We start from the raw sequence: 14,638 nt of genomic DNA, 5'->3' as shown, positions 1-14,638 counted from the left end.
ATAGTAATATACTATTATTAACTTTATTTGAAGGGATATCGGTATGGAAGATATTTCGGAGCCTAGCCACAATATAGTGGCAACATCTTGATTTTTTACAGATTTTTCGGTTTGGCAGTTTCTGAGAATGGTCCTGTTAAATAAATGATTACTTTCGGCCCCCCGAACTCCCCACCTTTCCAACAAATGTCAAAACTATTATTTAATTTGATACCCCACATAACTACATTTGATGAAAAGAAATTTTACACCATGCATGTGTGGGGACTCCTCCCCTCTCCACACAGACAGACAGACAGTAAACCGATCTTAATAAGGTTTTGTTTTACACAAAACCTGGGACAAACATTTGGGGAATAGTGCAGCGAATTTGGGAGTGGGATCTAATTCCACTTTCCAAAAGGACAATGATCCGGAACACACTTCCCATATTGTCCGTGTATAGCTATTATACAATGTGCAAACTCAATTGCAGAGTCCTTCTCAGCCAACAGATCTAAGCCCAATCTAGCATTTATAGGACGGACTAGACATGAGAATTCGGGAAAGGGACATAAAGAGCAAGAAGTGCTCAAAAAAGCGTTGATAGAATAATGGTTATATAAAACTCTGAAAGTTACAGAAAAGTTATTAAATTCGATGCACCATTAGAAGAGCTAAATTGTCGGAAAGGATATAACACTTCCTATTAATGTCCCTTTATTTAATATAAATAGTTATTTTTCCAAAACTGTCTGTAGTCTTTTATACAGAGATTTTGTGGATTAATTTTTTTAATTCTTTTTCTTCACTTATATTTCAAATTCGAATGGCGTTGATTTATTTACACTTTGAGCTATCAAAATGAAAAATTGCGCATTTTTTTTTTACTAGAACAAAATATAAATTTCTAATTAGTGTATGTTCACTTTTGTTCACAAATGTATACAAACAAATTAATCAAAGAGGTGGTAAGCCTGGATAGGAAGAGGAAGGGGCCATTGTATAATGCCGGTCACCGAGATTTCTAAGAGAGAGAAGAATGTGAAACCAAATGCTATGGCAATACATATTTATTCAACCATTGGCAACATATATGTGACCTTTGAATGGAATCCTCCTCGGTAACGGAAACGATTCCGGTGGGGGCTTCTTCTTCCGTTTGCAAGTTTGTTCTCGTATGCTAGCAAATTTGCGTAAGTAGGCACGAATCGGTGTCGAGTTACTACTAACTATATCCATAACATGCGTTCTAATGACCTGAGAATCGATCCACCGGATACTGCAAGATTATATGTATGTATATGGGAGCCATTTATCCCTTGGTTACCTGTAATGCCCCTCAGTGCCTCCACGACTTCCCGAGACGCTCACACTCCTCCTCTGTTATTCTGCGCCAAGTGCCCTTGGGGCAACTCACCCGTTGGCCATCTTGGCAGAGTGGATACCGCAGCCCGCAATGCAATTGCAGCCTCTCCTTAATGTGATCTATCCACTCCCACTTTGGTCAGTTCTGGTTTCAAGTTCTTCGTTTTAAATAGCGTCAGGTCAGCGCACTCCGATGATACGACGCAGACAGGTATTGACGAAAGCTTAGCGATTTTGGGTAATAAAATTCATTTTCCATGTGATGCTTCCATATAGCAACACAGAAAGAATAGTCTCAACTTGATCTGAGTGTTGAGATAACTACATTTCCACATTTTAAGGCAGCGAAAGCGGATCTAGCAGTCTTAATGCGCTGGGCAACATTTAGTTCGGTGCCGCTGTCGGCAGAAACCCTGCTTCCTAGATATACAAATTGATTGATGCCTTCGATGTTCTGTCCATTAATGCAGATAGGGAAAGCGCGATGACTCGTCAGACTGAGCAACTTGCTTTTATTGGTGTTTATCTTCAGTCCAATTCTACTTGCCTCTCTTTCCAAATCCAGAGCTATTTGACCAAGGTCCATGGCCCCCCATGTCATCAACTTAGTTGAGGCGTTTGGCGAAAAATGTCATAGTTTATTGAATTTCTCCACGCCCTCCGGACAGAATGAAGAATCTTGCCGAAAATATAATATCGGCGACAGGATGGCAGACTCCGCTTTGGACCTCAACGTCTGAGGCAAAATCTCCTCGGTGCAGCGCATGACATTTTGCGCCATCATATAACCTTCTGATAATAGCTATTAGTTTCTCTGGAATGCCCCTCCTGCGTAGAGCACAGCTTTCTCGAAATCGATGTTCCAAAATAATCCGTAGAGTATTGATGTGGTCAATGTAGTAGAATCCCGAGTGGAAACCAGCCTGCTCTCTGTCGATCAAGCTTTCGAGATATTCTTTAATGCGTTCTAGGATTATTTTAGCTATTATATTTGCGACGACAGGAAGCACGCAGTTCTACCCGATTTTCTAAGAGTGTCTGACTTGGCCGAGTCATGCTTTTTAGTGGTCATGATGCTTTGTTTAGCACCTGCCAGTCCAATCAACTCTAATAACTTTAAAGTGCACATTATTAAGTCAATGCGGTCAGTCCCGCAGCAGAGGCTGAGAGCCGCATGGATCTGTTTCTACATATGGGTATTAGACCAGTTGCGTATATATCATCAATTTCCCTTTCTTTTGCTTTTTCTGGTAGAAGCCGGAGAGAAGATTTTGACAGGCAAGATTCAGCCTGTAGTCCCCACTTCTTTGTGGCTGAAGTTTCCTTCTGCGGATACTTCCTCATACCTTTTATAGAAGAATTAAGCGAAAATGACACCGACAGTCGGGTTCCCCGTTTCTTTCATTAAGGAAGTTACTATACTCGTTTTTCTGGCTGACCGCGCCCTAGACATTGGGTGCAGGCTTTCCACTGAAGGTGATAGTATCTCTTTCATAGATTTCTCTATGGGTTAACATAAATCTAGTGAGGCCTCCAAATCCGTGTCTCGGCCAATACTTGAGTACTCAAAATCGCGGGTGAATTCGAAATCTGTGCCTGCTTAACCCTTAGAAAAATACAATCCATTGCTTCCATCTTTATGTGTTTCAGTCAGCCTTAGTGCAGCAGTAAACTACAGGCTTCCCAATAGCGACAAGGTAGTGTCCGAGAGGGAGTGCCTAGGTAGTATTTGGTCAATAAGACTTCATTGAATCTTCCTCCCTTATACCGGTTTGGGACTGTCTATGGTCACCATATGGCCATTACAACTATGTTTACAAGAAATTAAATTGTGTTCATTAACACGACGTACACATATGCTACAGTTGCAAACTAAACAGTGACGTACATTTGTATGTGGGACAATCGCATTTCTAAAATTAGTATATGTGTGTGTTTCTGAGCACTTACACCTTAGTAGCCCATTGTACTTGATTCCCCCGTCTAACGGATGTCCCGCAGGATGTAATGTGTCGCAGGATTTTCGCTGCAGTTGGATCACATCATCTAATGTCAGACGCTCGCATAGACGGAGCACTCACATAGAAAATGTTCCGCGCATCCCGCTATCGCATTATTGGATAGACAAGTATCTTCTTGGGCAAACCCTATTGTGAACATATGCCTAGCTAGTGAATTATGGCCTGTCAGAATGCCCACAATACTTCTGCAAGTCTTCCTGCTTTTCGACAGAAAAAATTTTGCAGTATGATTGTTTCGTTCTGCCAGAAAAAGTTTGGCGTTTTTAGCAGCTCTGCCACCTGCCATTATGGGAAGCTTGGACCTGATTTTTGAAAGCAGCATTAGCCAATGCTCCTGAGACCCCAATTGCTGGTTCCGGCCCGGATATGGGGGAAATTGAACCCTCTTTTGCTAAAGCATCCGAGATTTCATTTCCTTCTACACCACAATTATCGGGTACCCAGAGTAGTTCCACCTATTTCACTCTTCTACCTCTTATTAATCACCTAGGCTGCCGCGCTTAAGATCCTATACACTTCAACAGAAGACCATTGCATATTGTCCCAAGGGAAAAGCTCACTTCTTGTTTTTATTCGAGAGGTAGACTCCTGCTTTGGAACCCTATTCTGTTTTTTGAGTCATCAGAAGGCATTGCGAAAATTGGATATAATCTAAATAATGTCTTCTCAAAGATTTATGATCGTCTTCTATTTTCCTGTAGTCAATTTGCAGGTTCTTAAATATCCTCTTATGTGACTTTGCGCTTTTTAGTTTTTCTGTCTAGAAATCTCCGGATATTTTGTGCTCATCTCTGTTACCGGTCCAAAATTTGCCAATGCTTGATAATTTACCTTTTCATTTCTTTATATTTTTTTCCTAAACTACTTCATTCAATGACAATTTAACAATTACACAAAATCTAGCTACGAAGAGGGAATATTTCTTATAAATTTTCGACTAGCTTATAAAATTTTGACCACATATTGTATTACCTTGTGTCTAGTGGAGAAATGACCCCATCAACAACAGGAAGGTCCACAATAGACAGGTAATGTAAAACAACATATGAAGCCGGTCGGACTCTGTATAAATTATATCCACTTCACTTTTAGATGTGAGTATTATAAGAGGAGCCTAAATGGGGACCCCCTCTCCACATTCTTCAGCAAAATCCTCATGGCCTGCCTGCAAATGAAGTTAGCTTCGGCCGGTCTAATATTAAAGTCTTGGAGAGGTGTCTAGACGACATCTGCGCTATGATCAAGAAAAAACGAAGTCAAAAATACGCTCGACTACCTTAATAAACTGCATATTAGTATCGAGTTTACTTTGGAGATGGAGAAGGAAAGTTAATTACCTTTCTTGCGCATGTTGCTGAAGCGACGCCTAAAGGAATTAGACCTGGATATCTACAGGAAACCGACAGATACGAAACGAGTTATTTTCAGCACTTCGAATCACACTTATCCACACAAAGTCGCCTCTTTCAACCACATGATCTATTGGGTCGTAACGCACATAGGGGTATTTCATCGATCTAGCTGGCGAAAACCCTATTTCTTAGAAATTGTCCTTAATTGAAATAACTGTTATTTTCAGGTAGTCAATTCCTCTGTGGATTATTTTCAGGTATGATTTCTTTTCATCGTTCATATACTTAGGTTTTGCAGTTAGTGGAAGTTGACCATTGGTAGCGTGCAAATCACAACTTTGAACGACCTCTGGTTTTCTAGTCTTAAGAGAAGTTTTTGAGAAGAAAGTTGTGGATTCCAAGAAAGCAAGTAAGTGTGTTGAATATTTATATTTTTAAAATGCTCATTTGGGGCAGTGTATTTTTTATTCAATTTTTAAAGAGTGATGTTTTAGACAATTTTTTTCCTAAATATTCCCTTCAAAGGTGTTTTTGTTATAGTGACTACCTGTTTCGAACGTTTAGTATTCCAAAAACTATAACTCCGTCTGGAGGACGACCACAGATAATGTTTCCCGATTTATTTATTTAATCGGTAGAAGCAAGAGAAGAAAACCACAACAACTCCGAAAAAATAATGAATAATGATAACCGTTGGCGCAACAATCCATGTTGGATCAGGGCCTTGAAGTGTGTTAGAGCACTTCATTCAAGACCGTAACGGTACACTAGGAGGCAATGTGGTCAGCATTGCGCTCGCCCGAGATTATTACCCTGATTTGACTCAGGTACTCATTCACAGCTGAGTCGACTGGTATCCGACGGCAAATCATGATACAAATCCCACTGCCACCAGTGAGACTTGAACCGCGACCCTCCGTACGACAGCCTTGCGCTCTAACCACTCAGCTATCCGGACACAAATAAAGTTAGCTTCAAATCACTTCTGGCAACATAATTAAAGCTAATTAACATCAAAAACAGTTTTGGCCGCTTAGATTGATCAAATACCCCTATGTGTAACGCTTCCCATTTCTTGGGAAGGCGTGATGAACGAAACAAAGCACATTTTTGCGGTCGCCAGACTGAATGGATATATCGACCTGACAGGCAAACGAAAGAGGACGGTTCACCAAGCTGACTTCAGATCAACAGCCTAGACGGTGAATAGCTTCGAAACGAAAACAAGTGAAACATGGCTTGGACTTCATTTTCTTCTGGGATCGCCCAAACAACTAATCAATGATATATCATATATGAAATTTCCTGCTCATGCGGTTAAAAAGTATATTATACATTAGACAAACTAGAAGGAATGTGGAAATACATCTTGGCGAGCACTTGAAGGTACACCGTTGGCGAAAAAAAGGTAGAAGGAAGGTAACGAAACATATCATCTACCAAAGAGAATATGATATTAGTGAAATACGTAAGTTAGACGTGGCCGAAAATCTAGAAATTTCTAGAAACCCGAAACACGCACTTCTGAATAGGAATCACGGCAAATACTTTTCAAATTGATCAGAGTACGTACTGATGAGGACAATTATAATGTCCATTCAATCGGGGATACATCACACAGTGCAACAATTATAGAGGTATCACATTGCTGAGTGCCATCTATAAGATATTCTCTGCTATCTTGCTAGGCCGGGTAGCCTCATACGCCCAGATCATCATTGGCTCATACCAACCAGGCAAATCAGCAACAGATCAGATTTTCTCTCTGCGGCAAGGGATGGAAAAACTGTCGGAATATGGACAACAGTTGCAACCATATATTCATCGACTTTAAAGCCGCCTATGATAGCATAGCCAGGATAAAACTGTAAATGGCCATGAGAGAATTCGGTATCCCGACGAAATTGATAAGACTGACTAGGCTGACCCTGACCAATGTGCGAGACCAGATAAAAGCAGCAGGATAACTCTCAAGACCATTCGACATCAACAACGGTCTACGACAAGGGGATGTCCTATCATGCGTCCTTTTTAACCTGGCCCTCGAGAAAGTGATCCGTGATGCTGAGGTAAATGCAAGCGGTACGATTCTCTTTAAGTCCACCCAACTACTGGCCTATGCTGACGATATCGACATCATGGAAAGAACCACCCGAGACGTACAAACTGCCTTCATCCAGATCGAGCAGGCGGTAATCGACGCGAGATCTTGGGCTGCATATCAATGAAGGCAAGACAAAATATATGGTGGCAACGTCAGCATCGAAGACCAACCAACCAACAATATCAAACCGCACTGGTCAAACAGGAAGAATAAGGATAGGAGAATACAACTTTGAGACCGTTGACAATTTCTCCTATCTAGGGTCGAAAATCACAACCGATAAAAGCCACAATGAGGAAATCCGCGCAAGGTTGTTGTCAGCCAACAGAGCCTATTTCAGCTTACAAAAACTGTTTCACTCGAAACGTCTCACCATAGGGTCAAAGCTCTTACTGTACAAGACTATGATCTTGCCAGTCCTCATGTATTCCTCAGAAACTTGGGTTCTTCTAAAGAAGAACTGTGAACTCTTGGCCGCATTCGAGAGAAGAATTCTCCGAAGAATTGTTGGCTCCCTACATGAGGATGGACGATTCCGTAGCCTACACAATGACGAAATCTAGGAGCGATACCATGACCGTCCGGTTGTGGATAAAATCCGGCTGAATAGATTACGGTGGGCGGGTCACTTAATCCGTATGGATGAGGATGATCCCACCCGGAAAGTTTATAAGGGCAATATCTAGGGTAGAAAAAGAAGACGAGGCAGACCCTGCCTAAGATGGAGCGATGGCGTAGGTCAGGACGCCAGACAGCTTTTAGGGATGTCGAATTGATGGACCTCAGCGCAAAACCGGGATGTCTGGAGTTCCTTATTAAGGCAGGCCTAAACCGGATACCGGTTGTTGTGCCGTTGATAATGATGAATGAGTGAATCAAGATTTAATTGTCACACCGCTCTTCGCGATACGTAGGGAAAGAAATAGAACGATTTTGGATTTCTTTCCCGGTTCGAACACTAGCACTGAAGAAATCAAGAAATAATCTTCGAAATATGAGTATTTGCGGTATATCAAATTTTAGTAAAATGGAAAGGACAACGGTTTTTAGATTTTTTTATTTTAGTTATATAGTTTTATCCAAATGTTCCAATTCAACTTTTGTTAATAAAAGTATGCACACCGGGGTTGATACCAACGCCAACATGTCACCAATAAATTTCTGGAGGTGTTCAGTTAGTTTTTCAGGAGGGTTGATTATTCAAAAAAATCTTTGTAAATTTCATATTGCACCTCTAGGGAATCAACTTTCCCCGAGTAACGTATTTCAATAACACTTCCTCCTGATTAAAATACATTCGGTGTAGAAAAGTTGTTTCCACGACAAAGTCTAAAGCTGGCATGTAGTTTGGTAGAAATTGCTCTGGAAAGGACAAGTTACGAACATAGTATGTGTTTTTGGGAATGGGGCATGTTGAAGGAAAGTTGGAAGTTTGCAAGAACACGTGGCTAAATTTGGCCCAAATTTTATTGATGATTGGCGTTTGGGCGCAGTAGTCTCGGGTCGCATTAGCGATTGCGTTGAACGTCCGTTGCCTACGAATCAAGTCCACTTTAAACCTTGACTTCATTGTTTTCAGACCCTTTTTTAAATCGAATACAACGTTGACAGTTCTATCATCAGTGAGCCACGTAGTTCCATTGCCTAATTTCACATCAAAATCAAAACTGATTTGTGTGATGCGCACCCGGGGACGACACTGAAACAAAATTCATTTAATAACTTGGAACTAAAGAAACCAGTGTCAATCCCGGGAAAGCTTTGTACTAACCTCTGAAGGTGAGAATGCGCCAAATCCGAAAAACGAAATCCAAAGGAGAATATTGACCATGTCAAAGAGAGGGCACATCGAGAAATTTGGAGTGCAAAACTGGGCGCTTTATCTTAACGCTTCATTTTGAAATAACCGCGACTAACAACGCATAAGGCCCATTTCCGATTATCATTATACATATCTATTGCGGGTAATCCAAAGTTCAGAGCAGAACAAACGATTGGGGTGCTGGAGTGATATGAGATAATTTAACTGAAAACAAGTAATTAGCAACAAGTTACTAGCAACAATTGTTTATTGAGTATTGCGATTACACACAGTGGGTTCTCCGTTCTGTAAATTAAAAAAAATGTTTCACTCCACATAGAAAATCATGTCGTTTAGAAAAGATCCAGCACTGTCAAGGGGTAGCTGATTTTGTATGTTCCGTCCATTTAGATATCCAGTATAGTCACGTTACAGGGAGACGTTTCCGGTCCCCACCGTCATTTGCGATTTTTTGGTAAATTACCGGCTATTTTTTTTTGTTGCAGTTTTTAAATAAAATGCCATAGCTTACTTCTCCAAATCAAGCTTCCATACCCAGGAGGGCATCGAGACGTAGCAAGCCTTCTATGCATTTGTGAATGGTGCAAATTACAAAGTTGCGGGAAGTGTATCACAAATTCCGCCGCTTGCCATAACGTCTAAACGACTAAACGACCGGGAGGAGGCAAGTACCACAATGAGAGAGTACAGATCAACAAAAAGGAGACTCCGGGGGGGGGGGGGGGGGACTCGCTTACAAGCTAGTAACCGAAAAATTGGGACTCTGCGGAAACCCTTTTACTTAAGGCCCAGCAAACGGACAATATTGTACGGGCACTATTCCCTGAGCATCCTGTGCGGGTTGATGACAGCAGCGGGGAAGGCACTCAGGGCTGTCCCACTGGGCACCAAAATTGATCAAACCTGCTGCATTCAAGGTTTGCCTGGAAAAGGGCATTTTTCCTTCCCGATAGAACCCGTTGACCAGCAAAAGGAAAGGCAACCCTGAACTCTGCCGTTTGTATACCGACTTTGTATACTTGACACGACTCGAAAAGCTCATCAGAAGTAGACTCGCTCAAGCGATATGTGCTGCCGGGGACCTATCCCCACGGCAGTTCGGTTTTAGACTAGGGGGGTCGGCAGTGGATGGTGAGGTGATGCTCAAAATGCCTTTAACTCCGTAAGATGGAAAGGCATTCTATAGACACACAGAGAATACTTTCCATGTGCCGACATATTGAGGGATTATCTGAGAAACCGCTACCTGCTCTGGTCACAATCGGGCTAACGCAGGGATCCACCCTAGAGCCGGACCTCTGGAACTTTTCCTACGATAGTCTGCCAAGACTCGACATGCCAGAAATGTCGCGCTTGGTCGGTTATGCAGATGATGGATGGACGACTGCTGATTGTTTAAACTTCGCAGTGAAAAAAACAGAGATCGTCATCGGGACTCAAAAGAGAGTCCCGACCCTGCGTCCCATAGCGACCGGGGCACAGAGGAGTGTTTCGCTTTTGTCTGTTATCAATTTGATATATTTTTGCCTGTGCTTTCTATTTTAAAATAATGGACCACACTTGAAATATCAGTCAGATTCGCTTTCACATGTTGTTTTCTCGTCTTCACTACTGTTTTGAGTTTCATCGAATGTTTCCGATAGCAAAATATCTAGAGTCTCTTTGGAGAGAAGTTTCCTTTTTTTCTGGGCTTTCTTCCTTTCACTGCTCAGCAAGGGATTAAAACTGAGAAAAATTCTGTTTAATGTCTCTGTCTTTATTGGAAAATGTTCCCGGTAAACGCGAAAATTTTTGTCTTAGGCCTCAGCCGCCTTTTCCGATAGTTGACTAATAGGGAGTATAGGATGTTAATTACTGTCTGAGTTATTGGGTATCACCCATATGATTCAATGTAAATATTTGAAGTTTTTTCTACAAATTTAGCATTATTAAAATTATCTCCTAGTCGTACGCATTTTTGCTCTAATATTTATATTTTTTAATTTACGTGCACGGCCATCTAAATAATCTGATTCCTGTGCCTGCTGCGGTGGTCATCGAACGTAGAGCGGGTAACCCTTGCTAAAAGCAGAAATACAAATGGGTTGGGGTCTAAACGGACTCAGGACACCGATTATGTATTTTTTTTTTTAATTTGAATTTATAAATATTCCGAGTTGTCACAATCTCGGGAGATGCCGAATTTTACCTAATACTAGCACTAAGTGCAAAGCATTTAGACTCGGACGATCCTACCTACTAAAGGGGCGCTGGTGGTGGTGGCCGGTGGTAGGTCAATGGGAGAATACATCGAGAACTCCCCGTAACATCGAGCACGTATGCAGAATGGTGTACTTCTTCATGGTTTGAACCAGACTGTGTGAGAGTCACAGGATATCAAGGGAAGCCGTGAGAAATTTAGGTACAGTACCTGCAGCTGACGAACCATGCATTCTGCACTGGACGCTGTCCACCCGCTCTGTCATTATGAGTTCTTTGAAAGTTCGGCTGGCGACCACGTCGTCCTGAATGGCACACATGAATCCTCCGTCTCAGCAAAGATCTCCCCAGCACACAGCCATCTATTCGGCAAATGCAAATCTCCAAATGGTTGCAAAAGACAATTCACGTGTTTACAGTGCATTGCCTTCGACTTCCATTTATCGATCCCCTCTTGGTCCGACTTCACCGCACCAACCATCAAGTTAAGTGGGGTCAGCCCACAGTCTGCGTTACAAACAGCCGCATGCAAGGGAGTCGTCTGCTCTTTGCTGTAAAAATAAGCGCGCAGCGAGTCGACTTGGCGATGATGTTGTGCCGCCACGTCAACCACGCCCCTACCTGCGATTTCACGAGGCAGGTTCATCCGCTCTATGGCAGAGTTTGGATGATGCATTCGAAATTTGGACATAGTTGTCCGTATCCGCCACTGGACGTTTTTTAGGTCGTTCTTCGTCCACGGCAATGTTCCGAATGCAGAAGCCAGTGAAGGGATAGTGTATACATCCAATGCGCTTATCTTATTCTACCCTGAAATACGCGATTTCAGCACCAGTTTCAGACATCGCAGGAATTCGGACAGCAGAGGATCCTTCAGATCACCAATTCAAGCATGGGTTTCTTGCGGAATTCCTAGGTGCTTGTAGAAGTCTGTCTCGGTCATAGCTTCAATGCGGGGATCACCAATGCTACATATGTCCGAGGTGCGACTCGTGATGACCTTTGCGGATGGCTTGGATTCGACACTTGTCTAATCCAAATTCCATCCAGATATCACGGCTCAACATGTCAACTATTCGCAACAGACTTCTAAGATGGTCGTCAGTGTCAGCATACAACTTGATGCCTTTTAAATACATCAAGTGTGTCAGTTTGCACTTAGCACGTAGGCCATACTTTATTGCAAAATTATCCCCTCTAGCATCATTCAGTAGCCTAGATAGGGGGTTTAATGCCATGCAAAACCATAGCTGCTCCCCGGACAGAAAGTTGTTGGTCCCGAGGTGCTCATTGACCCTTCCACTAATAATGGAAGTAATGAATTTGTAGAGGGTTGGTAAGCAAGTAATCGGTCTTGTGTCTATGGGCGTGTCGTTCTTAGGGATAAAGAAGGTAATTCCCGCAATAAGGAAGGGTGGAAATTCCTCCGGCAGACTCATGACCTGATTTCTACTGTGCGCCAACCTACTGTGTGCGCTGGTAAATTTCTTATGCCAGAAATTCTGCAACCGATCATCACTATTAGCTGCACAGTCACGTGCGAGGATTGCCGGATGTGCTCGACAAATCTCTAGTACAACAAGGGACGGTAAGACGTTGTACCCGCCCCCGCCGGTTTTTCGTAGTAGGAGCGAATGATGATGAGGTTCATTTCTTCAGTGCACCTCAAGCCCTCAAGCGAGTTATAAAGCAGTACTGGTTTGCGATTCGCTGCACAGTCACGTGCGCGAATTGCGGGATATGCTGGACAAATCTGTGGTACAAGAAGGGGCGGTAACATGTTGTACCCGCCCCCGACCCGCCGTTTTTTGTACTATGAGCGGATGATGATGAGGTTAATTTCTTCAGCGCACTTCATCCGCTGCCTACGCGAACCTGCTGAAGTGGTCGTCACAGATTGTGGTGAAATAGTTTCAGCAGGCGGAACAATGCTTCTGGTCGTTGTGGCGCCTAGACCTCGAACCGCCCCACGACCAGCGGTTTCGCCACCGTGCTGTCCATTACGGGAGCCCCACCCAGTCACCAAGTCAGACGACTCCTGCCGGTTATCCGTACCGGACCTCAAGTTTCCCCTTCTTCTCATTAAGTGGATTCGCATTTTATACTTAACTGCCTGGTGTGGGGATAGCTTCCTCAGTGAGTAATCTGCAAGACTGCAAAGTTCCTGCACTTTCCTCGCCTACCCCCTGAGACGTTGTGTTGGCGTACAGCCATTCAGATTGAAGGTATCCATCCCTCCTCCTTTCAGAACCGGGCTTGGAACCGGCTACGGCGGAGTTTGGAGTTTATAAATTAATTATAAGTATTATTTTTGTTTTTTCATTAATTTGAAAAAAAAAAATATCGCGAAATCGAAATGCTCATCCAGTTCATGTATTTTTGGAAGATAAGTTTGATTTCGAGGGCGATAAGGTCCTGACGATGAGAGATAGAGAAAAAGTGGAGAAAGTTAGTTGCTCGGAAGGCGGTGTAATTATTAATGTAGATAGCTTCCAATTTAGAAAAATCTTTAAAGTGCAATCAATATATCAATATTGTTGAAGGCTGGAGGATTTACCCTACGTAAATGGGTAGCAGATGATCTCGAATTGTAGCCTACAAGGATATGGGACTACGAGAAATATTGTAGTACTGGATACGGTGGTTGCTACTCTGGGTCTACTTTGGAACTCGGTGCCCGACGATCTCTGTTTCAAAACAGTAGAGTATGACCCAACCAAAAAATTGACGAAGCAACAACTGTTCTCAATTCCATTGCAATGGTTGGCCCCGGTGATAGTCGGCGCGAAAATCAAGCAAAAGATATGGGAGTCTGGAATCAGCCAAGATGACGTTCTCGCGGAGGATTTACTAAGGCAATGGAAGCGTTTAGAAACCGAGGTACCAATGCTGGAATCGATTCGAATCCGTCGATGGGTACACTAAGCAAAAGCAAGAAAAAGCTGCAGAGTTTTGCCCTGTTGTGCTCATCAAGCCGCTAAAAGCAAAGGCTACTCTATGGCTATTGGAGCAGAACGGAGGCTCTTCTATTTTTCGAACTGATGCAGATCGTACATGCTACAATATAATTACAAATATGGAAGGTACATTGCTAGTGTGACTCGAACACAGTCTTGACCTGGCTTAAGAAGGATCCAGCGAGCCTAGACAGTTATTTGGAAAATCAAGTGGCCAAAATACAAAAAATTGGTGAGATGTCCTGGTCTTCGATGCACCTGAAATCGAGTGACAACTTAGCAGACCGCGCATCGAGAGGAATTAGCCCCAAGAAGCTCTTAGGGTATCCACTATGGTGGAACCGCATACATCCTGCGCTTCGTGACGAGAGTAAAATAAACTTTGAAACAAGAAAGTTGTTTAACTCTCATCCTCAAATAATATTGTTCTCTACAACAATTGAGACGATATTATCTACCATTTCCCCAACAAACCCACCTGAGATTCCAGAACGATACAAAGCAGTTTTCAACAATATAGCCTATATGTTTCACGATTTCGAAAAAAAGAATAAAGAACTTTTTAGAACACCCGAAATATGTTGAAACCATTGCTGACGTAAAAATCTAAGTGTGTGCATCAGGGAAAAATCTAAACACAAAAGATGGCTTTACTATATATGTGACCGAAAAAAAGGCCTCAATAATGTTCAAAATGCTGCAAATATATTTGTAAAAGTCATTTGGTAATGTTTTCTAAATGTCAAATATGAGTAGTTGTAAGAATATTCTAAGAAACTTACTTTGTTTACTCCAATATTTTGATGTTACGTTTAGTTATTTTTAAGGTTTTGTGT

At 42.4% G+C, this 14,638-nt stretch overlaps 2 protein-coding genes across 2 annotated transcripts in view; both read right to left on the bottom strand.

Annotated features, from left to right (window-relative positions):
• The window catches only part of LOC119656686, a 167,549-nt gene that overhangs the window by 84,253 nt on the left and 68,658 nt on the right, over positions 1-14,638 (bottom strand). The gene's annotated exons all lie outside the window — the stretch shown is intronic.
• LOC119656691 lies at positions 8,059-8,699 on the bottom strand. The gene is made up of 2 exons (XM_038063177.1): positions 8,596-8,699; positions 8,059-8,523 (listed from the first exon to the last, which is right to left on the bottom strand). Exons 1-2 carry the CDS (start codon positions 8,671-8,673, stop codon positions 8,059-8,061), a joined length of 543 nt encoding a protein of 180 aa, XP_037919105.1. The 5' UTR covers positions 8,674-8,699.

The sequence above is a fragment of the Hermetia illucens genome, chromosome 5 (genome assembly GCF_905115235.1).
Source record: "Hermetia illucens chromosome 5, iHerIll2.2.curated.20191125, whole genome shotgun sequence".
NCBI lineage: Eukaryota > Metazoa > Arthropoda > Insecta > Diptera > Stratiomyidae > Hermetia > Hermetia illucens.
Note: the sequence above shows the minus strand (reverse complement) of the source record. Positions and strands in the feature narration are given on the sequence as shown.